The sequence below is a fragment of the Corvus cornix genome, chromosome 11 (genome assembly GCF_000738735.6).
Source record: "Corvus cornix cornix isolate S_Up_H32 chromosome 11, ASM73873v5, whole genome shotgun sequence".
In the NCBI taxonomy this organism is placed as follows: Eukaryota; Metazoa; Chordata; class Aves; order Passeriformes; family Corvidae; genus Corvus; species Corvus cornix.
The window spans coordinates 6,807,185-6,834,147 of record NC_046341.1 but is presented as its reverse complement, the minus strand read 5'-3'; the positions used below and the strand labels follow the sequence as shown (position 1 = coordinate 6,834,147).

At 43.0% G+C, this 26,963-nt stretch overlaps 1 protein-coding gene across 4 annotated transcripts in view; it reads right to left on the bottom strand.

Annotated features, from left to right (window-relative positions):
* The window catches only part of RANBP10 (RAN binding protein 10), a 69,651-nt gene that overhangs the window by 24,484 nt on the left and 18,204 nt on the right, over positions 1–26,963 (bottom strand). For 2 of the 4 annotated variants that reach the window (XM_039558164.1, XM_020583690.2), the window contains 2 exons: positions 8,599–8,766; positions 1,070–1,092 (listed from right to left, as the gene is read on the bottom strand). In XM_039558164.1, the coding sequence (XP_039414098.1) occupies positions 1,070–1,092; positions 8,599–8,766 (191 nt within the window). Of the gene's footprint in view, positions 1–1,069; positions 1,093–5,506; positions 5,625–8,598; positions 8,767–26,963 lie in introns of those variants that run through there. The other 2 variants (XM_020583691.2, XM_020583692.2) reach the window with 2 other exon arrangements.

Genomic DNA, 26,963 nt, shown 5'->3' with positions numbered 1-26,963 from the left:
ATCTTCTTGCTGGGGATGCAAGGTTGTCACAAGACCTCACTCCAAAAGGTTAATCTTCATGTACAGGCAAAATGTTCTTGTACTTTAATAAACTGTACTTGGACCAAGTGAATGAACTGCTGTGAAACAACCCACATAAAGAGTTTCTGGTTTAGAACACACTGCAATGTTACCAAGTTCAAAGACCCTAGGACTAAAAAAGCCCAACCCTGTATTGACAGCTGATGTGAAAAGGCCAATCAAATAACTGCAATTTAAGTGCAGGCTGTAGTTGGGATATGGGAGAGATCTGTAAAGCCCTAAATTCCATTGGGAAGGTGAACAGGGAGTGCTAGCCACCATTTCTCACAATACAAAAATTAGAGGAACAAGATAAATTTTTTTGGCAGGAAGTACAGAACAAAGCAAAGGAACCTTTCCTCCACACAACAGGCAGGAAAGTCAGCCAAGAAAATGGATGACTTTGGAGGCCTAAAAAAGTTATCAAAACTAAGAAATTTCTCAGAGGAAGTTCATTTGGGGTTATTAAGAACAAAGACAGGAGTGCAACCTTAGGGACAAGAAGTCCTGTGTATGAGAGATGGATGCAGTGGATGTGTTGGTGTATGCCTGACTTGGTTTTACCTTTTTTCACTAAACACATCCTCCTTGTCCAGGAACACTTGGGTCTAGAAAAGAGGGAACATTTTCTTGTGCATGACCCCCTGTGCTTTTGTGAGACCTGACTGGACATCAGTGTAACTATGCACGTGTCATCCTCCTCAGAGTCGAAGCTGCATTTGGAAGACAATGACCTGTAATGAAGTTTGCATCCTTGCTTTAATTCCAGGAGAAGGAGCAACATATTCTTAGAGGTGGTGAGAGATGAGAAGAGGTATGTGAGTAGCCCACAAACCCAGTCACAGGATTATGACGTTTCAGAAAAAGGAGCATCCACATCATTCAGTAATGTGTGTTATCATATGTTTTTTTAACAGGCCATCAAACAGAAAAAAATCACACCCCCACACTCTTCCCCCTCCCTTCTGTTTGCATCCTTAGTTAAAATACTGAAAATAGGTGTACTTACAGGGAGGTCTGTAAAGGCTATACCTGTGGGGGGAAAAATATTAGAATTAAAAAGACAAAGGATTTTTTCCCTGCTTGACTACATCCTTAACATGCTACAAAACATTACTGCATTCCAATAAATCCCAGCTCTGACCCTGCATTTCACCACCTTAAGTATTTAGAAGTAACTTCCCTCCCCATTCCCCTCCTCTGCAAGGTTTGCATCTGGAGAAAGGTTCAGGAAAAAGCCTAAATGTTTTCAACATCTCTCACAAAAATCTGGTTTTCTAAAAGCAGCTCCTCTTTCCTTTGCTTCTCCCCCTGTTACTAGGAAGCAGTTAGTTTTCAAGACTCACTTTGGTGTTAGAAACAGAGTTTTAGTATAAAATTGTTTTGGTTTAGGCTGTAACTGGTTCTTCTTATCAGCCAGAGACAGGAATGAACATTCAACACTTGGCATTACAGCTGGGGAACAGCCCTGCAACAGGACCAAGCTGCAGCCAGGAACACCTGAGAAATGCTGTGCAAAGAACAGCCTCATCCTCAACTCAGCTGCTACAGTTCCAAATAGAAGAGATGGGAAAAAAGCGTACAGTTTTGCTTTTTATTTACACTTGGCATACCAGAAAAGAGGCTTTTAAGCCAAGGCAGCCATTGCCTGGGATGGCTAACAGAGTTCTGGCTAGAGACAACACTCACCACAGCCAGGCTACCCCAGGCACAGCTCTGCATCTGATTTAGATGCCAGTAACTGCTCCCAAGGACAGTGCCTCTCCTCCCTCTCTGGCCACGGGTGCAGCCAGGCAGCAGCACAGTGAGACAGATCAGCCAGAGACAGCAGCTCTACCCACAGGCTTTGGGTCACCCTCACCAATAGCACAGGGGACACTGCTGCCATCACCTCATCAGGCTGAGCTAAATCCATACTTCCAGCTAACATTCCAGGAGTCAGTCTGAAAGCTGCAGTCTTTTCCCATGTGTGCTCCCAAGTATGCTTTCTGTCCCCAGCCAGAGGACGGCTGGTACCCACACCAGTACACCCAGTTCTCACACACGTCCCACCTCTCCTCCTTCCCTTCTGCCTGGCACTGGAAGGCACTGCAGAAGCAGGAGAACACCACCCTCTGTTTTTAATTTTAGGACTATTTTAACCCAGAGCTGTAATGTAACGTTACCAGATCAGTCTGAAATGGTAATTTAAACTAGTTTTAGGACTCAACATAGGAAACAAATAATTTCTATTCCAAACAGCACAGATCCAAATCAAATGCTCAGAAAGAAATCCTGAATATTTTACTAAAGAAACAGCCAATAAAGTTAAATTACCATCCTGGCAGATAACCAATATGGTTTAATGAACATCCTGGCAGTTTGGACCTTGTTTATTGAGCACCCTCTCTACAACCCAGCCAAAGACTGTGCACGCAGGTGATGCTGAACACGTGGTTGAGGAAAACATTCAGTAAGCATTTCTCTCACCTTGTCACTTTGCCCAGATATTATTCCTCACTCACACCTTTCTTTCACTTTGCAACTATTTTGCTCAGCTGGATGAAAAGGTGGATGAAAACTTGTTCCTACCCTTATGCCAGAATGAGGCCAATCTCCTTGAACCTTCTGGAGTCTTCCTCTGCCCCCAGCACCTCGCAGAGCCAAAGGTGGCCAGGCTTGTGTAGCTGTGTGGCTGGAAGCTGCTTCCAGCACCTGGACAAGCACATGGTTTTTGAATGTACTACAAGGTGGGTGGAAAATTGGCTGAACTGTCAGGATGGAAGAGTTGTGATCAGCAGCTCAAAGTCCAAGAGTTGTCCCTCAGGGATCAATGGCAGGGCCAAAACAGTTTCATATCTTCCATTAATGATCTGGACAATGGGACAAAGTGTGCTCCCAGCAGCCTCACAGGTGTCACCGAACAGGAGAGTGGACAATAGGCTGGAGGGCACAGTGCTTCAGCTGGAGAAATGATGCAGCACAAGCCTCCCAAAGCTCAACAAAAGCAACTGAAGAGCCCTGCCACCAGGTTGTGATACTCCCAGAAAACAGGACAGGATGAGACTGACTGGAGAGAAAGCAGATCTGCAGAAAAGATTCAGGGTCCTGCTGGGCAACAAGCAGAGCAGGAGCCAGTGGTAGGTCCTTGTGGCAAAGGAGATCAACCACATCCTGAGTTGTATTAGTGAGAGTGTAGGCTAAAGGATGGGATTTCTCCCTTCTTTTCCAACACTTGTTAGCCTACACTTTGGTTATGATGTTCACTTTTGGGCTCCCCAACACAGGACACAGTGAGACTGGAGTGAGTCCACCAGAGGCCAGCAAGACAAAGACAGGCTAAGGGAAAAGACTCTGTTCAGTCTTAAAAACATTAGGGCAGACACTTATTGCTGCCTACAACTGTCATATAGGAGGGTAGAAAAAAGGCTTTTCTCAGAGATGCACGGTGGCAGGAGACAGGAGACAACAGAGACAAGCTGCAACATGGAAAATTCTAATTAGAAAAATTCAGTATGAATTGTGGCCAAACACTGAATCAGGACCAGAAAAGCCCCCAGGTGATCTCCATTCTTGGAGACAGTAAAGACTTGATGCATTTCTGAGTAACATGATCTAGTTGGGCCTGCTTTCAGCAGGGCGTTGGATGCTTGACCTCCAGAGATCCCTCCCTGAGAAAATTATTCTGTGAGTCTATAAATAAACTTATTACACTGACTTTACAATGAGACAAATGTATGTTTTCCACCTTCTGTTATGTAACTCAGACTAATAAAATGCTTTATGCAGACAGCACTTGATCTGTTGCACAGACACGTCTGCTTAAGAGTTTCTGCATCTGCCCTGCTACACACCTGCATCCAGGAGAGCCAACAGCAGAAAGCAAAATAATCACAGCTTGAATGTGAAACTGTTTTCTTTCTCTGCAGCCCCTCCAAAGCCTGGATCCAACTTAAAACCACAACCTTCTTAAAGACTTAAGGACTGGACACATAGGTCAGGAAGCAAGAGCGAGCGTGTCAAGAGCCTCCCCCCTAAGTCCATGATGTTAATGTGATCATCAAGGCAGTGATACAAAGACATTAAATGAAGGTTCAGTGCTAGGGCACAGTGTGATTGACATCTTCACCTGCCAACCAATCAAAGGACTTCCACTTCCCATGACTGAAGTGCACTTACACACAACCCCATGCACACAACATGTTCATGGACCTTCCAGCCCATCTCCGCTCTCCACCCAGCAACAATCATCCTGTCTGCCTCATGACTGGCCACTTTCAGAATTCAATTTGCACAAGACAACATGAATTTGGGTGATCAGCCACAGCACTCCACTGCCTGCACAGCAGGGTACTCCAGCATCTGTTTAGGTAACTGTGATCCAGAGAATCCTTAAGCAGTGCTGGTGGATTGCAATAAACACAACACATTCAGCAGGGTGGGCATCCTAAAGAGCAGACTAGGAAATGGCAGCCCAGGAAAATACTTGAATACTTCTCCAATGTGCTGCTGAGGAGAAGCACTGTCAAACCCACACAGTTCTACATGCCCTTGGAAACAGATATCCTCCAATCAGGCCACTTGGGTAAAACTGCTCATACAGAGAACAAGGCTGTAGCCAAGTCTGGTATTTTCTATTAATTTTGGTAGTGAATGAGGGTGGTGAGGCCCCGGCACAGGTTGTCCAGTGAAGCTGTGGCTGCTCCATCCCTGGAAGTGTTCAAGACCAGGGTGGATGGAGCCCTGTGCAACCTGATCTAGTGGAAGGTGTCCCTGCCCACAGCAGAGGGGTTGGAACAACATGATCTTTAAGGTCCTCTCCAACCCAAATCATTCCAGGATTCTATGATTTTAAATTTGATTCATCTGAAGTCTTGTTTTGAACATCCCAATGTTCTTGCTCTCTGCAAACTTCATTTGAAGCTTTGGGGTCAAACCTATTAAACCTGGGACTGACATCTGTGTCTCTCTATGACAAGAGATTTCTGCATTACCCCCAATGTTCCTCCTAGTCTCTAAACTCACTGCAGAATGGATATTTTACTTTTTAGGTTAACTTGGTCTTTCAAGAGCCTGCACTAGAACTCAAACTACGGTAAGTTTTCTATGCCAAGGCTTCAGAGGGTTCAATGCTCTTTTTATAGCCCTATTGCTCCATTTACCTTGGTGTGCTGTCAAAGTCTGAGACACTCCTACATTAGTCCCTGAGCAAACTCATCCACTTAAACCCAGAGACCTGTAGCAGTCACACTTCCTCCTCATGTCCTGGTCCAAGACTTTCTGCTTAATGGCTGGCGCCCCAACATTTCTCCCTCTTTCTCTCCAAATTCACTCTCATCACACTTCTAGCCACATCTCATTATGTTTTTTACTGCCAGGACTCTGCTCAGAACTTGTCAAAAGTGTTTCATCAGCAGCCAGAAGACATTCAAGACATTTTCCAGAACAGAGAATTAAGACTACATACGATGTCAAACAGTTTTCATGTGACGTCTCCAAACAAAGTTCAAGACTTAGCTCCAACCAGAACATCCAGAATTTGTGATGGCCAAGAAAACAGTTCTTATACAGTGCTCCTGATGGATCTGATTAAATGAAAAAGTATGGAGACAATGGAAGATAATAGTTAAGCAACAGAAGAAATTGCAAGGAAAACAAAAGGGGGGTGTCTAATTAATTGATGAAAAGGAGAGGACTTAAATGGTGAAGGGTGAATTGGAAAGACAAAGCTACAGTAATTCCATTAAAAGAAAGACAAATTCAAACCCTGAAACCCTGCTCTCAAGCTAAATGGCCTCACAAAGGGGCTGATTAGCCTCATGAATATTCTTGGCATCTGCAGTAGGATTACACAATTACCTCATCTCCTAGGAGGAGACATACATGGCTTCCACAGCTTTATGTCAGGGAACACCAAGAAAAAACACATTCATCCACTTCCTGGTAAACCCTGGGTTCACACAACACAGAAATGAGATTCTCAAGTTAGCACTAAATATCATGGAAGTTCAAGACCTTCAAGGAGTTGCTTCCATCAGGGAAGAAAGCATTCTGACTTCCCAATAAATCACTGCTCCTGCCTCCACTTGGCCTTGGTTCCTCTGCTGACACCTATCTCACCCCCTCCTGACATCTCTCTGCTCCGTGCCCACGAGGAGCTGTGTAACCCCTGGTCAAGGGGCTCCTCTCCTCAGCATTCCACAGGAAGCACTTCTCCTGGACGCTGTGTTTCTTTATCAGTGATACAAACAGACACTGCTGGCCCTTACCAAGAGCCTCCTCAGGTGAGGTTTTCATTCTGCTTTTGTAAAAAGGCAGTAAAATGTTCCTGCAGCTATTGTGGGGTCACCCGGCAAGGCCTGAGGTCTGCTGCTCCCTTCTGCCCTTCCTTCCCTGTCTCCTCTAACCACACCACCTCTCCTCTCTCAGTACAACCATTATGCCACTACAGCTCAAAGAAAAGCTGGTACACACAGGAGCCAGCTGTGAATGCTCAGGAGAGGCTTCTACCTGTCCTTTTCTCAGACAGCTCATGTCTTGTACTGCACATCTGAAGAGCTCAAGAGGACACGCAGGGGACAGCAATGCTTATATCTAATGCTGTTCTCTAAGTATGGTAGCTGAATTCCCTTCCTTTCCTCTTTCTTCCCACTGGCATTGTTCACTGCTGGGATAGGCTGTTCCTCAAGTGGTCATTCAGTGTCAGATTAGAAAAACACAAGTCTTCCATCCGAAAAAGCCCCATCTTTGAAAGAAAAGGAACACTTAAATTTAAGAAAGGAAGACTAGGTAATGTCACTGCTGTAAAAAACTCTGAATGTCCCAAACAAAACAAATCTCTGAGCAAGGACATGAGGCAAAGAATCAGAGGGTGGTAATGATGAAAGGTAACAGAAGTTACTGAACTGGGCTCTTTACTTGGCTTCACCTGCCCAGACACCCAGGCATAACACAGTCCTGGATACAAAACAGACAAGGAGAAAGCAACAACTTTTCAACTGAACAGCTTATACTGTGCAGATTCTGGTCATTAAAAAGAAATTGAATTTCAAATGAACAAATTTGTATTCATTAAATAGAAGACCTAGCCTCCTCCTGACTCTCACACTTCTGTTGTGATGAAAAGTAACAGCACCATCAGGGTGAAAACCAGTGAAGCTGGAAAACCACTCACTTCAACAACAGAAAACATCAAGAGGAGCACAGCACAAACCACTACAGGGTTTCTGTGTAAATACATGCTAAAAATCAAGGACAGCAACTAAAAGGAGAGATTTTGTGAATTTTTTTTAACTATTTCATACCTCAGTCGCTGTTGTTTTATCTTGTCTCATTCCTAAGCAAAAGCTCCTCCTCCTCCATCAGCTGATGCTTCCAAGCCTCTACTTGTCTTACCAGTCACTGGACTGTCATGGGCAGACAGAACAGCCCCAGCTCTGCCAGCCTTTCCTCCTAGGACAGATGCTCCAACTCCTTCATCACCTTGGCAGCCCTTTGCTGGACTCTCTCCAGTAAGTCAATCTCTCTCTAATATTGGGGAGCCCAGTACTTTTCCTGAGAGCTCACCAAAAATTCTGCACTCTCCAGGCACACATTGCACTCCAATCCCACTCCTTCCTTCAGCCCAGCCAGTAACTCAAAACAATTTTGCTCTGTTAAGTGTTTTGAGCGGGGTATTTTTCTACCAATTTAATCTCGAACTCAACAAAGTAGAATTGACAAAGCAAGGAGAAGCAAAGGAAAGGAGTGCTTGTCCCTCCCTGCCAATTCAAATGAATCCCAGCACGAAATGTGAGATGAACTTATAAAAACTTACTGCACATCTTATATGACAAAAAAAAAAAAAAAAAAAAAAAAAAAAAAAAAAAAAGACAAGAATTTATCTGGGGTGGAGAACATGTCATCCAAGGAAAAGGTATTTTAGGGGAAAATGGCCAGAAGTTTCTATTTTAGACAAATAAGATATGACAGATGCCTGGAAAACATCTGAGGCATTATTTTGGGCAAAATTTTTAAGTCTGTAACTTTAGGACAATTACTGAAACAAGTGTGGAATGAACCAAATTAGGTCTCAGTGCTTAAATAAGACCTCTTGTGCTGAATTAATGCCTGGCTTTGGGAATGCTCGGACCAACGTGTTGAGGCTTTCAGATGGACCAGTCCCTTCAAAAATGAAGACACCAGTACCATGGCTTTGTAGGCAGTTGCACAACACACTAATTAAATTTCCCACTTCTTTCTTTCCCTGTTGTCCAGCCATTAGACATCTTATCCAACCTCCCACCCACTGTGCAGTAGCAGAGGAAAGCAGAAGCTGTGTATGAAATTCTAACATATATAAACAAACTGAGCAGCATAGAAACCATTTTACCTGCTGGAAGTATTTCTGTCTTGGAGCCAATTTACAACTGCTGACTCCTGCTGAGAGCTCTTTTCCTCTGCCATTTCTTAAACCTTACTCACAGGTGTGGGACAAGAGTTACAATACAAGCAAAGTATTAAGGAGCAGCGAGAGCAGGGCTGGAGCATCCCTCTCCTGAGACACCTTCCTTCACTTACCTAAACTGTGGCCATTTTTTGTGTAGAAGCAGGTATTGTTGATAAGGTTGACACAGCAGCCGATCACATCTCCAGTGGTGAATGTGGGGCCGTAGGGCTGCCCTGTCCCCGAGGAACAGAAGGAGTGCCCATCGTCACCATGGTACCCATAAGAATGTTTATCCCATCCTGCAAAAGACAAGGCAAAAGAACAGGACAGCAGTGAAGCCAGCTCAGCAGAACCACATGGAACTACTACAGCTCTCAGGACACCATTTTCTGTAGTAGTTTTAAAATTTGATTTCCACTCCTGATTCATCCCAGTATTAATTTTCACATACTGGTAACTGGAAAGAAATTAATGGTTTTTAATCAGAACACATCATTGGCATTTCAACATCATTTATCCCTTATGAGAAATAATACAAAGAACAACTTGTCAGAAGTCACTCTGATAGATTAAAAAAAAAAAAAACAACACATTAAACCCCTGTTTCTCTTTTATCTTACCTGAGGTGAAACAAACTCTTTTTGTAAAACACTTGTGTTTCTCAAAAACACAATCTTCCAGCAAAAGCATTTAACAAAATAATTCTCAGACAGTTGCAGCTTTGTCTGTAAGGGCTGTCACAGGTATACCAAATGGACAGAGACAATTTTTGCATTCTCAAATCTACATTTCCCTTCTAACAGTTGATAAGGATTTCTATGCCTCCCTTAGGATACAAAATTTCCCATTCTCCAGACAGCTTAAAACACAATCCTTAAATGCCAATGGGCAGTTTGCAAAGCGGTCAATTCTAATATTAATATTTTTTATTTCTTCTGCCAGTTAACATTGTGCTAAGGGTTACAGCTGGGCTCAGGGATTGCACCCTGCCCACTTGTTCTTTTCTGTTTTATCTGCCAGTAATTTCATTTGGAGCATTCCTATGAATTGCAGAATCAAAGCCACATCTCACAGAGAGACAGACTTCTACCAAAAAGTCAGATACAACATTACAAAGAGACACCTGTGTTTTAAATGGATATGACTGGATCCTTAGGGAAGCAAAGAAGGTGCTTTGGCCATATACTGACCTTAAACAACCCAAGGGTAGTGCAGAATCTGTTAAATGTGGAGTGATGGCTCTGGCAAAGGGACTATGTAACAAACACAAAGACTGTGCAGGAAGTGCACATCCTGCAATGAGGCACAAAAAGACTGAGCACACTGAGAACTACAGAGCAGAGCCCTGGGAAGGTGGGCTGGAGCACTTCTGCGAGCCAGGATTTTCCTCCAAAACCAACAACATGAGGGCACTAGAAATTTATCTTGTAAAATAGTGCTACAACACTGTGGCATCAGCACTCACATGCTCAGGGTTTCTCAGAAAAGCACAGAACAGCCAGTGCATGTCTAAGGCCCCCTGTTTATTGCAGCACACCAAATGAATGCCAGTGGGAAAGTCAGGGAATGAAGCAAGACTGAAACATGCCACAGTCCAAGATTTTGGACCTCAGAGCAAAGTTTGGGAGTGAAAGGCATGAAGGACTCCCAGCAAATTCTAGTTTAGAAATAATGAGTAATTTCCTCTATTTAGTCCCACACATCCAACAGGAACAGACTGAGATGTTCCAAGAGTCAGCTCCGTCGTCCCTCGGATCAGCTCCAAACAAGCTGTTGACAGTAGCACCAGTCCTGTTTTGTATCTTCATGAAAGACAGGGACAACAGCACGGGCAGCACCCTCAGCAAGCACAAAAACGATGCCAAATCGACTTGCCAAAACAAAGGAGGAAGCGATAGGGGCTCTAGAGTCTGTTGTCAAACTTCCACTGCTAAGACTCCATCCAGTAAAAATATCACTGAAATATTTTTGAATTTTTAAAATCGTGGCTCCTTTCCACTATCCCTTTTACTTTCTCTGTTACCATCACTGATCTATTACTTTAGTCTCCCCAAAACCAGACCTGTTACATGAGTGTCAATTCAGAACTGCTCTAGTGAAGCTCTTGCTAAGTTGTAATTCAGATGATAACTTAAATCAATTTATCTCCTAACCTACTCGTAACACAATCCAAATACAAACTTCTGGGTCTTCTGCATACAAAACATTCTTGGCATTACAAAGCATCTACCAAGAACTTGTCATCAGTTACATCTAAGCAGTGAGGTGCTTACACATCATGTAGTGGGTAAGACTCCTGTAAGAAATACAACAGTGTGTCCAACAGTGAGGATGAGCCCACTAAATACTTGTACCAATGCAGACTTTATTGGTTCAGCAATGTAAGAAATAAAGGTTTCATTACCTACAGATCACAGCTGATCCTACTGAAAAAACCCTCCTCCTGTCCCTTTATGACTTGAGCTTCACAGTGTCAGTTCTTGCTGTAACACCAACGGTGGTGGTGAACTCCAGAGAAAAGTGACTGAATAAAGGCCTTTGAAGACAATGACAAACATGGTACATACAGCAACAATGCCTGGAAAAAGCTTGTTTTGAATCTTATTCTCCACTGAAAACCCCTAACATTACCACTTAAGGAAATTTGCTCACCCAGCACTCTGCTAATGATACGTAGAGTTCACTTTCTCAACACAAATGCTGTGTAGTGCTGAACTTGGACCTGGCACCACACTAGGGGCTTTAAATCTAGACTGCCAGCCTTATCAGATCACCATGGTCATCTTAAAAAAACAAGCCAGAGTTGAGTGAATTTACTGTACTCACTGTAAACATAAGCTGAGTGGCATGAATTATATGCCTAACCTTAAGTTATTTATTAATAAAAACCAGATCCCTATTTCTAAAATTCTGCCCAAAATAAACATGAGGGTGGTGGCATACAGGTTATTCCAGCATTGGCCAGCTTCAGCCAATCTTCTGAAATTTCCTAATAATCCGAATTAAAAACAACAATCAGCACTTCTAGTATTTCTAGGTCAAAGTTATCTGGGCCTGTTGATTTAAATACTGTATCCCTATTGAAAGCATTTGGCATTATCCTGGATTACCAGCAGAGTGGGGAGTAACTCATCACATGTGTTTTGAAAACAGACTCCAACTTTTCTCAGAACACTTTCTGAAAACTTGGGTTTTTCCTGCATCATTAACAATTTGCTATCGCCACCTAGGAATGGGTCCAGCATATTACAACCTCCTCTGTGACTCCCCCAACACCCTTTGAGCCTCCAGGTACTCAACATCTTCCTCTAAAAAATCCAGCAGTGCTTTAATAAGGCCTGAATCAGAACTTCCTGAAAGCCCTCCCCACACCTGCATCTGCAAATTCTCCAGACAGTTTAACCTCTGTGCCACTTGTACTCAAGGACTTGCAGAAGTCACCGTTGTGACCTGGAAGGCAGACACGAGGTGATACCCACACACTCTTAAAAAGGCTGTCCCTGTGGGATAGCGGGTCAGCCCAGACAAGGATGCTCTTCAAGAAGTGAGACAGCAGTACAGGATGTGCACATATCCCACCCTGACTGAACAGTGTTACCACTTTCCAACCATCTGTAAGCACAGACAGAGCCAGATGGAGATTCTGTTCACTCAGTATTCCTGAAAGGATTCTGTTTCCATTAAATTGCTCAATCCTCCATTAAGTACATATGCACTCATACCATTCACTGTGTCCTGCAACAAGGAGATTGACAGTGTAACAGCCAGCAGTGAAAACATGCCTCCTACTACTCGTACTGGATATCCTGTAGTTCTTGCACTGGAGAAGATGGCAAACTATGGATTTGGTGTCTCCAGAACACAGGTCAGTATGCAGACCTCTGCAAAATCCCCTATAATTATCCCTTTTCCAGGCTGATGACTCCTAATTTATTTAGCTATTTCCTGCTTTTCTGAACCTTTTCTGGATTTACTGAGTTACTTGTGAGAATGGAGATGAAGGTGCCCCATGGAGAAGGGAAGCAGGCTGCAGTTGTTCTCTGCACTGTTCCCTAGCCCTCTACAAGTTAATCCCAGCATTTTCCCTTTATTGTCCTTTTTACTACTGATGTTTCCATGCAGCCATTGTAATCACTCCAGAATGCCTCACTGCTCTTGTGACAATGCTCCCTCTGCACAGATTCTCATGAGGCACATCGCCTCAGCCGGCTCCCACAGCTCCCCCAGCACCTCTCACCACCCCCAATCTCACAGTCCTCAGCAGTTCAAGCTGTAAATCCCAGGACAGAGAGGTGCAGGCAGCTGCTCCTAAGAAAACTCTGGGAGAACCCATGCACCGACAGCTGGTGACTGGTACCTCATTCCAACAAGGCTGTTTAAAGAACATCCCATTTTAGTCTCTTGGTGATAGCTATGTCTAGAGCAATGGACACTAAGCACCTACATGCAGTTGTGGCCAAGTCTAAAAATTCTCAAATGCAAGTGCAGATTTCTCTCAAAATTTCAGAAACATGGACAAAATTGGAGAATGTGCTTTTTCTTATAAAACACAGGTCATGGACTTCTGATGGACTGCACTCTACAGACTAAAATCAAGTGAGCTAGAGTGGCTGCAGGGTCCAGTTCACAGTTCTCTCCTCCTTTCCTTTCCTTTCCCTTCCCTTCCCCATCCTCTCTTCAAAAGCACAAAATCATTTAAATAGGGGAGACGGGACAAGAACAGAAAGGATTTGGCCACCTGGCCCATGGCAGTGGTCAAAGCAGAACCTCAACGTCCTGACTCTAACACTGTTCTCACTACAGCTCATTTTGAAGACAACCCTTTGAACATGCAAATAATAGAATCACAACCACTCTACAGGTAGGACCTCAGCACCTAACTGAGTAAAAAGAGGTTAAATTTACATCCCTTTGAATTGAACCCTTCAACATCCAAACCCAAACATACTTACATATTTACTAACAAGATGCAGAATAGCTCAGATTGTGCAATCAAAGAACGGGAAGAAAGAAAAACAAAAACCATGAGTAGGGCTTGGGAGGACATTTTCATATGTTCAGCACCAAACTGAAGTTCTGTTTGGCCTGCTAACAAGAAAAAGTTGATATGCTGACCTTCTTGGCAGACTACCTTGATCCCAAAACATAGGGGAAAAAAAATGAACAGCAAGTTCCATTGCTTCTGCTTGATAAACAGGTCAGAATTATGCAATGCCAGACACGTGGCAGAAAAGACTTGAGTTACTTCAGGACACAGTTACAGGATAAACTGATAAACACTCACTCTTAAGCAAGCACTGGAGTTAGATGTAGTGTGCTACTACTATCCCTGACTGTCCTACATCCGTCCCTGTTCAATCCCAACTTTCCCATTCAATGTCAGCCTTGCATTACTCTTGACTTTTTGGTCAGATCCTGACTTCAGAGATCAGACTGCCTTAGAAGGCAGCAAGTGGGAAGTGGCTCTGTTGAGCTGGGTGACCATTTACGTCTCAGCACCATGGAAATAACATGGCAATTTAGCTCTCTGCTTCAAGAGCACCAGCAATGAGCACAGAACTTCTGGTAGGCTCTGGGCAAAACTAGCATCATGGCTACATCTCACACCTTGGAAAACCAGGACCTGGATATGCTGCTCAACCTTGAAAGCATGGAGCATCATATAGAGGATGGATGGATGGATGGATGGATGGATGGATGGATGGATGGATGGATGGATGGATGGATGGATGAGGCAGGATGCCCTGATGCAAGTTACCAAGGTCAGTATTTTCACCACGCCTTTTCTGGCCTGATGCCTTGTTCACACAGCATGGAGAAGAAAGCCAAGTGATGACATCCCCCAGTGCATCGAGGTACAAACATGTCCAACTTGCCATTGGGCACAGGGGAACAGGGAAGGCAACACCCACAAGGATCTGTACTGAGATCCCCTCTGATGACATGCCAAAGGACTGACACGCAAGGCTCAGTGATCATGGAAAACATACTTTTCCAGTGAGTTATACCCAGACATGTCAGACTCTTCCTGCTCTGCACTTGCTGGGCTAAAGATGTTGGTAGACAGATGAACTTTATCACTGACACATGGACCCTTCCCTGCCCATGAACATTCCAGAGAAGAAACATGTTCTACTGCAACTCAGCCCAAGCATTCACCAAAAATGGGTGTAGAAGCTGCTGCAAAGGGCAGAGGCTTGCTGACCACGCATGCAGTGGTAACCTCCCTGCAGTCAGGGAAACCTTGGACATCTGAAACTGTAAAGAATGGTGAAGCATGTCTGGGCATATGAAGAGCAGATGGAAGTTCCTCAGAAAGAATATGAAGATTTGTCAATAGGTTTTGTGTCTGTAGTATCAGGAGTAATGGGAGAGTTTGAGGCTTATTCTTCAGGACAGACCCCAGTGACTGCTCTACAGTCTTTCCAAATTTTATCTCTACCTGCTTTCTCTCTTTCATATTTTGGGACACTTTTCATTTTTCTCCCCTCTATTCTTGTCGAGTATTTTGCCTGTGGCATTTCTCTTCCCACTCCCCTGGGTCAGCAACCCTAGCTTCCCACAGCTGCCCATGCCAGGGCGAGTAGTGTGCAAACACTAGCTGCAAAGGGACAAGAACTTGTGTCAACACACTGAAATAAACCAAACAAAATAATTTTATAAGATTTATTGAATCCAAAGTCCAGCAAAAACAGATGTACAAACTTTGCTTGTACAGTGCTTGGGGAATGGGATGTGGAGGGTGGGTGCAGCAGCAGAGCCCAGAGCTGCTGCTGGACCTCGTTCCAGTGGGAGGCAGGGCCTTTTCCATGCACCGTGCTGAGCAGGCTGCTATTGCTCAGCCAGCTATGGGTCTTCGGCAGTAGCAGAGCATGAGGGGAGGGGAAGGTATGTTCAACAGAGGCTGAACAGATGGAATCTGGTGCACAGAGAAGTAGGATGTTGCTTCTGCACCATCCTGGGCTGAGCAGTCCCAGGCAAGGACAGGACAACAATGAATATGGGGCAGGAGCCAGTACCACAGGAGAAGTAGAACCACCCTCTCTTGATTACTCCATCTTCCAGTGGATTTGGCTCTGCAAGTAGATGTGCCTCTGGTGCACATCAGTCCAGAACAGTGAATGCAGGCCTTTGACCCCAGTAAAAGGAAGGCTGAACAAGCTCTGGTGCTCCTACAGCCTCAGAAGTCAAATGCTTGGCCATGAGAAGCCTGCTACCCCAGGGAAGCATCTGAGGTGCTGCAGCATCTCAGCTGTAAGTCAGTTTTAAAGCATTTATGCCAAGCCTTATGAAGCTGCACACACAGCACATGTTCGGGGGAGAGCAGGGTGGTTGATTTGCTTTTCTTTATTCAATCATGCTTTAGAATCAAATCAACTATTAGTGCTGCAACACATCTTTCTGTTTCCACAATGACCCTACAAAAATAGCTGCTCAATGGCCACAGCAACCTATGTTATAGATTTGGGGTGGTGGGCATAGGGGAGGCATGGCCCTGGCATGGAACAACTGTCTAGGTACAGTCACAACACCAACTGCAGGACAGGAATAGGTCCAGGGAACAGCGTGCTTAAAACATTACAGCATCTCCCTGGCAGAACTTCAAGGGCCTGGACATCTGCCCAGAACATGTCAAGGGTAAAAAAAAAAAAAAAAAAGACCCTAAAACCCACTTACCCAGGGTCACCAGGATATGAGGAAGCCCTAGCTAGAAACATCCCCAACTTTTCTTGCTTGCAACAGCTTCTATTTCTTCTACAAGGTGGCAAAATGACTGAACGCAGTAGAAGCGCAAACCCTGCACTACAGGACCAATACTTGTACAGAGACTAAAAACACTTTACCCCATGGAGCACAAACTTCCCACAGCATGGGGCGGATGGGTTCAGGTCCCACAACCTTTGCAGTATCCCACTGAATGCAGTAGAAGGCCATGGAGCAGTGCAGCCCAACACCACACACACCCCAGCCAGGCACTGCTGCTCATGGCCTCCCCCTCACCCCAGGTCCCAGCAGATGAAGCAGAGTCAGTTTGGCCCCTGCACAGCCACAGCAGGTGATGCTAATCAGAGAGCGCAGGACTCTTGGCAGGCCTGGCTGCAGCTTTGGCTCAGAAGCTATTCCATGTTTTTCAATCAAGTACTTGCAACTGTAAAAGAGACAAAACTCAGACCAAATCCTCACAGCAAGACTTAAGTGTGGCAAGAATCCAAAGGAGAGGAAAAAAAGAAAAAAAAAAAGGAATCACAACATCTCTCTCATATTAACAGAGCACAGGAAGAAAAGGACACACTGACCCAAAAATCAGTATGACTCAAGAGTGTGGGAGATTGAGCAGAATGTGGGTGCTAACAAGCATTACCTGATCCACCATGGAGACAACAAGCAGAATAACACTGTACAATTCAATTTTTCACAATATTGATCCGGCACAGTGATTTTTAGACCAGATCAGCAAGTCCTAGCATTTAACAACTACTGCATGTTAACTAGCCTTCAAAACAACATCAAACCATAGTCTACACCATTATATAAAGTGGCACTACCCATTGACTCATAAAGAGAAAAAACAAAATCAGAAGGCTCTGGATGGCTGCAACACAGGCAATACCTTTTCAACAGGAAAGGTCTGTTCCACCAGCCCCAGAAATTTGTAAGGAGTCCATTTCATTATTCCTTAGCATGCACCTCACCACAGAATGTAGTAATCAAGATAAAAATCCTACTTCCTTGAATGAATAAAGACAGCAAGTCCTCCTAACTTACAAGCTTGATGGGTCCATCTTCTGCCAGAGTCAGAACATGATCTGGCTTTCCCTACACCAGAGAGGTCAAGATGTGCTACAAGCCATTTACAGCCCTGTGAAGAGCACACCATGGTTAAAACAACTACAGAACAGGCTGATTCTATCTACAAAGGAAAAGCCTCTCTCGCATGATCAGGTCACCACTGCACTATTATATCCATTATATTCCCTGACACACCACACTGGAGGAGGTGGGAAGCAGAGCAGGGGTACAAAATAATGCAGGATAGGGATGGGAAAAGGAGTCAGATGAGGAGCTTTTCCATTTATCTATTTAGTGGAACGGGTAAAGGGCAAGTTAAAATCAAAAGCTTATAACATACATAGGCTTCAAATCTCATCATACTAAATAATTCATATGTTCATTTATGGGCCAACTTTTCAACCTTCAGCTGATGGCAAGAACACCTTTATAAAATATTAAGACACCTCCAGCAAAATCTTGCAAGGTAATGGGCATTTTACAGAGATATCAAGGCAGGACAGTTCAGTGATTCAGCCAAAAGCAATGTTAGAGTTCACAGTAGCATGCAGGGGGCTCATGTCCAGCTACTATTAAAAACAATCCCTAAAATGGTATTTAATGAGCTAAGAAAATTATGTTCCACTCATTATTCCACTTATCTAAACACAAGCCCTTATGGAGAGAGAAGTCTTCCAGAAGAAGCACATCTCTGTGTTAAGATGTGCAACAGATGTTAAGAGGTTGCAATAAGGCCTTCTAGATTCTAAACTGAGGTTTCTTAAATACTTTCCATATTAATCAAGGTGAAGCAACAGGGTTTTCTGAAGAGGATCATATTTATCCATCAGTAGAAATAGCTGCTACCAGCAGCTTGAGTTGTAGTGAAACTGAGCTTTGTGTTGATGGTACCTTTTATCCAAACGGCTCCGATAATAGGTACGGCCACATTAAAGAATTTGTTTTAATCTGAAAAACAAGCAGTGCTGTGATTATGACTTGACAGCTAAATTGCTGTCTCTAAAGTGCCAGTCAACTCTTAGCTGTCACTAAGATACCTGGATTTTCCATCATCTGTGCTACAGCTGGAGATGCAACCTGTGGCATTGGTGAAGGCCAAACCCCAAACCCCCCTGTGCAATGCCATCTCTGCTCTGCTTTGGAAACCCTGTTTTCACATGGCACAAAACCAACACAACCTGCTGGATGACAGAGAACTCCATGCAAAGGCAGGAGCTCCAGCATACCCATATCATACATCTCTGGGAACATGTTGCATGAGAACAGAGCAGAGAACCTCTAAAAGAGGTCAGCCCAGCTCTGAAAGAGATACGGCAGAGAAATCAGGGCATGCAAAACCGTGGTTCAGCCGTAACCCCTGAGTGAGAATCACTTACCCATACTGATGTCTGAGCACTTCATGGCCAGTGGAAACACTTTCTTTGGTTATTTTCCAAGGCCAGGATTACTGTCTTGAAATACTGATTCATGGTTTTGTTCAGCTTTAATGGCAAAGCACTTTCCCAACTACTCCAGGGAGCAGAGGCATGGCTGCTGAGAGCTCAGCCGGAGCCTCAGCCTGCCTCCTCCAGTCAAACCTGAAGTCTGGGTGCCCAAAGACAGTCTAATTCAACAGACCAAAAAAAAAAAAAAAAAGAAACCCAACACTTCCCTAAAAACCCACCCAAATGGCTGGCAGCAGTTTCTCTGGCTGCACACAGGACAATCATCACAATCGATACGAGCAAACACGTGAACTGAAGTCAGTTGGAAAGGGAAAAAGGCACAAACTTTTACTTTATACAGTCCTAGTTTTCATACACATAGCCATAAATAAAACATGATATTAAATTTAACCTTAATTCAGAAGGTAATTCATCACAATTCTGTGGTTCAGGAGCTGGTTTTGTTACTCTCCAGCTCTGAACACACCTGATAGCATCAGGTCTGATCTCATCTGAGGACCTGATCCCTCTGGTGTCACCCCTCAGCACGTATCATGAAGGAACTAAGACATTTGTCCAACCCCCCTGTGCCACGCCAGCTCAGCCAGTATCAGCCCTGAGCACAAGGCTTGTGTTCTAGAACACACCCACCCAACCAAGCTGTGCTCAGCTCTGTGCACGATAAGTTCCTTAGGGGCAACACCCCAAATGTGCCGAGCACGGGAGCGTGTGAGGAAGGAGCTCTGGCAGCTGCCAGGGTAAAGAATGGCTGACGTGAATTCAGGTTATTCAAAAAACAACACAAACTTACCTAAATTCCATTCACTCAATGTGTAATTTATAACAAAACCATCACCACCATCCTCATACACAAATTCAGTCCACAACCTTCCCTCCCATACCACAAGGCACCCACACAGAGTACACCCAGTTAATTCTTTTCATGACACACCAGCAAGTTTTAACTTTGGATGTCTGTGAAATTTAGATCTTTCAAATCCGAACTTTGTCAGAAAGCCCATTAATGATTTCTGAAAAACTGAAGATTGTGAAAGAAAGAACTTGCAGTTCTTCTAGGGGACAAAGACGGGATGTGAATGAATGCACAGCACATGCAACAAATCTGTTTCAGTATTCAAGCTGGAATTTTCATAAAAGTTCAGGTTAGCTCAGCACATAAACTGAAAAAACTGAATGAAAAAAGAGAAAGCTGACATGGGATGAAAAGACAACTGAGCAGTTCAGTGGAGCTCAGCTGAAGCTGATGGGCAGTGGACAAGTCAACCACAAACTCCAAAGATTCCCACAGATACAAAGACTTTTTTTTTTAATAGAGATCATTTAATTTTGAGAATTCTAAAATTTCAAATTTTAAAAATTTTGTGGTTTCAAATTTTAATTTTTGAAAGGTATTCAACTGATCTGCAGAGAGTAGAAGCAGGAGGAAAAAAGATGAGAGTGAGTTAAGTAAGGCCAGAGGAACTCAGATTCTTCAACACATGATGCAGCAGGGTAGCCATTAAAATATAGATAGAATATATGTACATAGAATTTAGAGAGAAGATGAAAAAAGAAAAAAAAAGAGTTATGTATGCCCAGGATGAACAAAAATTAAGCACTCATCAGATTACTCTCCTATGATGGCATTTTACATACACTGAACACAAGATTAATTCCATATGGGGAAAAAATCTTAACACTAAAAATATGTGAAAGCTTCAGTTCAAAGGAAATCCTTTTGTTTTACTACAAGAAGCCCAAATTTCTTATTAATTTCTTTAGTATGACCTTAATTTTGACTTAAACTTAAAAAAAATTTAAAAAAAGCTATTTGAAAATAGCAGATGGTACAGTACAGTAGGAGCAGATTCAAGAAAGAAACAACCAGTTTCAACCAGTCTCAGAACACTTCCTCCAGTATGAGGTTTTTTAATTTTTTTTCTCAAATGGGGCTGGGTAGCCTGTATTGCTTAGCCTTGTGTTGTGGACTGAGCAGTTATTAGAGGCTGGAGAGGACTAACTGTGATTCTGGAGTGCATCTTGCAGTTTAGTTTAGAAGAAACAAGGGTAGCACAACCAAAGATGTAAATAAAAGTACAGGCAGTAGTGACAACCAGGAGATACACTTACATAAATAAACCCCTTCTCCAAAAATAAGAGACTCATGTAGATAAATCCAAAGGGCTCTGACTTACAAAAGCCAGAAATCTCAAATCTGCTGTAACATGTATCTTTTTTTAGTAGTGTATGTTTTTTATCCACCACTGTTCTATGTACCACAATAATCTTCACCCACCCAGGCGAGCTCTCATGTAGTGAGGAATTTTCTCTAAAAATCCATTCTGCACAAATGGATTCAGTAATTCTGGAGCTGACCCATCACACTGACCCACTTAGCTCTCTTTTCTTCCACTGTGCAGTGCTAAAACCTGCCATTTCTAAACATACTGATGACCTCTTAGGAGGTACAAATTACGCTTTCAGGTAAAAATATAGTTAAGTCAGCAAAAAGGCCACCCAAGTGAAGTTTTAAGAGCTCTCAGCCTAAATAAAAATTCAGCCAGCCAAGTCAGTTTCAGCCCAGTATGCCTGTAAAGATGCCCCTTTGTAAAAATGTCTTCATGACCATGATAACTGTTAATTGGAGGGAAATTTAACTGAGGTTTTCAATACATCTCTTTCAATCAAAACTAACCACTGTCAGCCACGTGATTCCTGAGAATAAAGTTTCCCAGAGGAGCTGTTTCAACCCGCATTACCTGTGTGATGAAGCAGGCAAGTGGACAGATCCAAGTTACTAACAACTCCAGAATCAAACAGTGCCCCCCACCCATTATTATTAACCCAATTACGTGACCCATTTCACATGCAGCCCCACAAACTGGTTTGATAGGATAAATTAGAGGGTACTGGAGGCATAAGCAATTTTGTGGATAGGAACTAGCACAGCCAGCTGAAGGACTCGCTGCATGTGTAACTAACACCTGTCTAAGGCTTTGCTGTGACACCATGTGGAAATCCCATGTGCCATTTTGGACAACTGTTTTTTAAGGATAGTTCTGAAAGAGCTTTGCAGCAGGACAAACACCATAAGGTACTATAAGACAGCACTTCATCAGCTGCATAAATAAATAAACTTAATAGAAATTACTTCTAAAGACAGAAAATAAAGCAGTGTGTCCAAGCTGCTGATGTAGCCAAGAGGCTCTGAAAGCAGACTCAATCACTGTTTGTTTGCCACATACTGTTCATGTATTTAATCCCATACTTTAGGGCTTTTGCTGATTGCTTTAGAAGCCAAAGGCCTTCTTTTCCCAGGTAACCATGTAGCTTCCTCCCCTCCCATTTCTGCTGAAGCCTTAAGAACTGTGAAAGCTTGGCAAGGATTTTCCTTTGCCCTTGTTTGCAAGATGGGATGAGAGCCACTTCCTGGACTTGCTCTGAATTTTAATGTTTTCTTTTACTATAAAAAGTAAGATACTGGTGCTTGTGATACATCCAGTGATTAAATGTTCAGAAAATGTCTACAAGAGTTGTCATAAGTCAAGGAAACCTGACAAACAGGGAAGGGTGAAGAGCCAGGGATGTGTGATCTGGAGAGAAGACAACAAAGCAGTGATAGAGGTTTTCATGTACAGAGCTACAAAGAGGAAAGAAATTAATTATTTTCCCCCTCCACGTGATCCAAGAATAGACTCAGACTACATGGGATATTCAGCTTTGTCATCAGGAAAAGTTTCCAACATAAGGACAGTGTTGGAAGAAGTTGCCAGAAAAATAATGAAAGACTGGTTTAGGCACACACCTGTCAGGCAGGACTAATGCATAATTGAATTTGCTTCAGATCAGATGATTTGGTGAGGTCTCAGCTTCTATAATTATTACATTTAGCACTGGGACTGAGTCCTTTAGCACAGGTCCTTTGTTTGTCAGTGGAGTCACAGTAAGTGGCAAACCAAAGCATAAACTGAAAACTTCCTTAAACACATCTGAAGTAGAAAGATTCCATGCCAATCATAGAAAACAAAAGAAGAAACATAGAAATAAAAAATAAACCACATCAAAACAAAAGCTGGCTAGAAGGTAAATCTGGATGTCTTTTGCCAAACTTCCCACTTGTAGCAGGATTAACTTCAGAGTTACATGAGGCTGCCAAGAGCTTTGTCAAATTGAGGTTTGAACATCTAAATATAGAGCCTCTGCAGAAACCCATCCCCAACTCTGATGAGGAATAACATCTTCCCATGAGAATTTTACTTGTGCAGGACCAGGAGCTGGACTCGATGATCCTTCTGAGTCCCTACCAAATTGGGACATTCTATGATTTTATGATACAATACCTATCCAGCCTCTCTTCTCTGGTTGCTCCCAGAGGGGAGCACACCAGCTTGAAAAACCCTTGGGAACATCACTAAGGAAGAAATAAGTAACTTTTTCCTCTCAGAGAATGGAACAGGAGGACAGAGTACTAGGCAGTCTTTCTCCCCTGCTTGCATCTCTCCTCTGACAGCATGTAAAATAAGCTGAGAAGAAATAAAGTCCTACCTAAAATGTCAACAGAAACCTATTAGCAGGAAAATTCAAAGGAAAGGATCTCTAAACAAAGCTAAAATGAAAAGCCCAGTCCACATGTTGGTTTATGGAGGATGAAGGATGGCTTTCACAGAGGAGGAGAGCATAGGGAATTCTTAATTCCCAGGGCTCATTTTTATTTTATCTTCATGTCTACAAAAATGGGTCACTCACAAGGACCTTTTGCAGAACAGACTCTGGACAAACTGTTTCTGGTTTTGCAGGCCTGGCTTACAGCACTACAGTCCCAGAAGCCAAACCCCAACACGGAGCAGGTTTCTGTACACCAAATTCTCTTGATTTATCTGGCTGCACACTAATTCAAGTCCATAAAGTATTACTGAGTTTGAAAGCTTGTTCTTTTAACAGAGGGTTTGGAGCAGGCAGATGGTGAAAAAGCCAAGCAGTATCCCTTTGTTTGAAAAGCAAGCTGAAAAAATTACCAATGTTTCTGAAAACCAAAGAATGGTGAGTGAAAGCTGGCACTCCCTTCAGCATGTACAATGCTGCATAGCAGGGCAAGTCATTTATTAACCAGAGGGTGTTTAAAGTCTCTAAAAGTGATTGGTCAGATCCTATCTATACTGTTTAAGAAACTGAAGCAGGGTATGCCTAAGGGTGTGGTTTCACAACATCTTAGGCTGAATTAAGACCTTGCTGCTACTTTAGAGATTCATCCTCCCTTCCCTCTCTGCCTGGCTCTATGCTCCTGCTGGGTTACTCTCAAAGAGCTCGAACAAATGAGATGTTATTTCTCAACAGCATGAAGGACTTGACCAATGCAGAACATCACATTATGGGAGAATAATTTCTAGTGTGCAATCTCACCCGTGTTAAAGACAGGACACTTACCATCTTCCTGTTTTATGAAGGTTTGGTAAAACCTGTAGCAAACAACCAACTTTCAGCTGGGCTCAGAAAAACTTACTGGACTGAGGGCTAAATAATAATTAAAATAAAATAAAATAAAATAAAATAAAATAAAATAAAATAAAATAAAATAAAATAAAATAAAATAAAATAAATTGAGATGTTATAGGCAGGATGCACAGGTAAGAGCATTGCTCCACGAGTCCTGAAGGAACCAGCCCACCACAACCCCAACACAGCAGAGAGGCAGGCAGGTTCCTGCCTGGCCTGAAAGCTGGCCTGGCCTGGCCAAGGCAACTGCCAGAGCCAAGGGCTTGCACCAGGGAAGAAGAGTGACTGTGCAGATGGGGTGGGGAGGAGGGAAGGGTCAGGTTTCTCTCCTCTGATGACACTGAGTTAGATCAGTTCAGCTGCAACATGTAATTTCATCCTCAAATACCAAAATGCTGAGCATACGTGAAAAAACACTGTATGTGGGGAAAGAAGTGAGCAGACATTTCAATAAAAGCCACTGGTTTAAAGTAGAATGCTCATTAGTAAATGTTCTAAATGTCTCTAAAACAATTTTTAAAAATCAAGATATGTCAGGGTCACAAAGGTCGGTAGTTAATAATAATCCCACAATCATGTCAGACCTGCTGACTGAATTTCAAAGCACAGCACAAAGAAACCCTGAGTCAAATATGGACAGGAAGCTCTCCAATTAAAAGCAGTCTCTATTCCCAATGCAGAGAGGGATAGTTAAGGGAACTCAGTTCATGCTGCTCCAATCACAGTTGTAACCTTCAGAGACAGCTCAGCACTACCCCCACCAGCACCCAGCTGGGCTGACGCCAAAATAAATCTGGAATAAAGCACAAATGCCCTGACTTGGAACTGGATATAGCCAAAGTGTTTGTCCTTGTGGGGGGAAAAGGAGTTTGAGACAGAACCCAGCAGTGAGATTGTTCTTTGAATTAGGACTGCCAGGGTGTCAAGGACCCCCAGTGAAACAGGGAACAAGAAAGGGACCAACTTTGGCTCCTGTACCAGGCTCTGGGCTCCCAACCACCACTTGTAGTGGTTACACACTTCCCTGGTAGCAAACTGAGTGAAAATCGATCTGTTAAAGCAGAAGTGACTTAAAAAGAGTCTAAGGAGACAAACCTGGCACGGTTTCAGGTCACAAAAAGTTAAAATTACACTTTGACATGAAGCCAAGTCAAGACTCCAAAGTCTGTCACTTCGTTGTGAGCTCTCACTTACTCTGTGCTGTGAAGGACCTGATAACAGTTAAGCCTAGAAATATGTTTCTCACTTCAGTTACTTGAACAATATACTAAAAAAAACCCAGACTCATTCTCCAAAAGCCGGGAAGATAATTATTGAGCTGTAATACAGAGCCATGCAGTTAATCTTACACAAATGATGGGAGAGCGACCTAACTATGACTACAGAATGACTCTTGGCAGCATAATCTGCATGTGATCAAACAAACAACAGGTTCATAGGATGAAATTTGTACAATTCATTGCTAAACAAGCACTATCTCAAGTCTCAAGTTCACTTTATGCTTTATTTCACTGAGAGAAAAGAATTCCATGTTCACCACATGCACTCAAAAAAGGATAGTGGTATACAGGCACTTTGACTCAAACTGGCCACAAATGCTGCCCATGTAACTCCCAGGCTTTAAAGCCATTTATCAGAAGTGGTTTGGGTAATTTTTAGTCACCAAAGGGAAAAAAAAAAGAAAAAAAAAGAAAAAAAAGAAATTACACTGGCTGTTCTATTTTGAGACAGCACACATGAGACATTCAGCACACACCATCTCAGGTTAGTGCTGAACTCTGTGTGTATGTACCTATGTTATAACCCCAGGAGAATCCTAAATTAAGCATAATCCAACTAACTATCTGCAGGCCAAGTCTAGAAGACAGTCCCCCCATCTTTGCACCACACAAGCCAGGGAGCCATTTCTTGAACAACCCCTTTGCCAAACGCTTCAGCCCTGGAAGGAGATGACGGGACTACATTTGTGCTTTGCCTTGTACATGGCACACAACCCACTTGGATCAGGAGGACTGGGGGAGAGGAAGTGCAGAGAGAGTAGGGCTGACTGGTGCAGTTGTCATAACAAACGAATATATTTTGCAGTAAGGTGCAAATTCTTTAAAGCACAGGTGTCACTGAAACCATTCTCCCCAAGACAGTTTCCAGATCTCTCTTTTGTTAGGACATTCACAAAACATTCTCCTTGAGAAATACCAACATCCATAATAAGGGCCGAACACAGATTTCATCTTTCACCAGAAGTAACACCCAAGGCCAAAAAAGCCCCCACCACTGATCAGCTGTCATTCATCCTGGCATCCTGGAACATTTACTTTCTACCAAATACAAACTTCCAATTTCAAGCGCAGTTGAAAGAATTTCTGGCACAGAAGTCACTATATCAATACATATCTAGAAATTGTTGTTTTACTCAATAAATTGGATGTTGTTAAAGAAGGATTACCAATTACTTATTTCTAAAAACAAGCCACTTAACCAACTTAGAGGCAAACCTAAAACCACACATTTCAAACAAAAGCAGCAACAATATTAACTGGAAATACCACTTTTTGTAGTCTTTCAGTGGGAAGAAGGAAAGAAGAGAGACAATACAACAGGCCAATTATCCTGTCATTTTCAGATTCTTTCATGTAAATTTATCAAGTGGAATATAGAGGTTATATGCAAAATGAGTTTCCTACTTACTTTTCAGACACGAAGAAGAGTTTGCCTGTCTGAAAGGTCATCATCTTGCCCATTACTCATTAGTTTAGTATTAATTTCTGTTATCTGCTAAAATCATCATG